We start from the raw sequence: 2,081 nt of genomic DNA on the forward strand, positions 1-2,081 counted from the left end.
TAATAATAAACTGGGATACCCCGAGGCACTTTAGTATTGTCACTTCCATATTGTTAGCTAGATAAAGCCAAATGCAACAAGCTTGGGACAATGAGTATGCAGAATTTAGTGGTACCACAAGTATTACTCTGAACCTTGCTTACAAATTACAAAAATAGAGCATATTCGACTAGCCCGAACCAAAAGCTGCACCTGTTTCTCAAAGATGAGATATAAATTGGAAGACACTGCAGTCTGACATATTTATACTGAAAGTTGATATATCTTACCCTACTTTACCTACAACATCAATAAACTAAGAGAAAATAACTGGCAACTGATTACATGCTTCAGAAACAGAAAATCAATTAATCATCGGTAGGGCCATGTGAAGCTTTGAGGGGATGGTGCTTTCTGGAGGGAACAGTCTAGGATCTTGCTGTTGCTCATATGTATCACATATACTCAAAACTCCTTTATCTTCACTGCTGGCTTTGACAGGAAATAGTGCATACAATGAGATGTTCAGGGATGGCAGAAATTGTCACCCACATACAATTACTGCACCAAGGATGATGAGGCAACCTATAGACCTAGTAGTCCCTTTTGTTAGGGCATTCAGATGCTCGGTGACCACTGCGCCCACAATTGAAACATGCACCACCAAAGCTTCTGCAATAGAAACCAAAAAATATAGCATGTTACAGGTGACGAATGTGAGAAAAAAAAACCCGTAAAGTATAGGGGAAGGGTTATTTTGGCCCTTTACAAATAACATTGGACATAAATAGTCCATCTTCACTAGCATTTATTGACAGAAAAGCCAACTAGTACCGTAAAAACCTAACAGCAGTAATGGAACTAACAGAAAGAGCTTAACAGTGATTTCTTGCATAGAAACAAGACCTATTGTTTTTATAAATGTAGTGTCCGGACCAGGGAATACCTGCCACCTCCCACCAGCAACAGGTACCGAGGCTAGAACAGATGGGGAGAAATCACCTATTGTTTTGTCTCTACTGGGATTTGAACCTGAGACCTCATGATGCTCAACTCACTTCAATGACCACTAGGCCACACCCTTGGGTACGCACCTTGAAACAAGGCCTTTGCAAGTATCAACTGTAGAGAATTTGCTTACCAGCTAATAGATAAGTGACTAGCAATTAATTATGTTCCTCTTCTCTACTGAAAGCAAATGGTTTGTTCTCTCAACTGTTGAAGGACACAAATCCATTGCCATTGTCCGAGTAACAAATCAGACTTCTAGTCTTTTCTTTTTTCTTTTAAATTATGTACTGGGCAGATATAGATTAGAAACGGCGCTTGCTTCAAGTTCTGTTCTTCACAGTGCCCAGCATCAATGCCTTCATTCACTTGTGTCAAACTTTTCACAAGTACGTTCTTCTTTGCAATTCCTATCAGAAGGGTGATCGTGATAGCAACTGAGAGCAGTCCTTCTCAATGGTTAAGAGGCCGAAAAAGAAGTGTCAAAGTTGGAAATCAGATTGAGTCTCTGTAAAGCTAAATCCTTAGCACATAATCTTGTTGGGAAGGAAATTGAGCCAATCTTCAAGAACAGTTCTGTACTTAGAATTTTTTCTGAAAACAAGACCAAGAGGGAAGAAAAAAGATTGGATGCACCTCAAGAATGTCAGATTTGATATAGATGAAGAAAATAAGACCAGAGACACTTCTGAATGGAATTTTAAACTCTTCAATAGTCATGATATTTAACGATTCTCTAACTCTTTATGTTACCCTACTTCATTAGCTTTTAACATTAGTTAGCAGCTTTTCCATTAGTGAATGGCTTTCTCTCTGACCTTGTACCAAGAGTGTCCACTTCGTGCAAAGATAATCCCAATGTTATATATAAAGGACCAAAATAAGTCTATCCCAAATTAAAGAGTGAACTATTTATGTCATTAAGTAGCAAGAACATATAATAATATAAGTGAAGGACTGGGTTGTGGCTCACTACGATTAGAAAAAACAGGGCAATTAAAATGCTTGCCAAGCTTCAGTAGAAGCAGTATCTGTTCCAATGAGAAACAATAGAGGAGCCGCAGAGAGGGGGGGGGGGGGGGGGGGGGGGGGGG

General features: G+C 39.4%; 1 protein-coding gene across 1 annotated transcript in view; it reads right to left on the minus strand.

Moving 5' to 3' along the window:
* The window catches only part of LOC102586405 (DEAD-box ATP-dependent RNA helicase 3, chloroplastic), a 10,371-nt gene continuing 8,290 nt past the window's right edge, over positions 1-2,081 (minus strand). Inside the window, exon 10 of the mRNA XM_006355213.2 lies at positions 1-651. Within this exon, the coding sequence (XP_006355275.1) occupies positions 573-651 (79 nt within the window). The 3' untranslated portion in view covers positions 1-572. The remainder of the gene's footprint in view (positions 652-2,081) is intronic.

The sequence above is a fragment of the Solanum tuberosum genome, unplaced genomic scaffold, assembly GCF_000226075.1.
Source record: "Solanum tuberosum cultivar DM 1-3 516 R44 unplaced genomic scaffold, SolTub_3.0 scf00188, whole genome shotgun sequence".
NCBI lineage: Eukaryota > Viridiplantae > Streptophyta > Magnoliopsida > Solanales > Solanaceae > Solanum > Solanum tuberosum.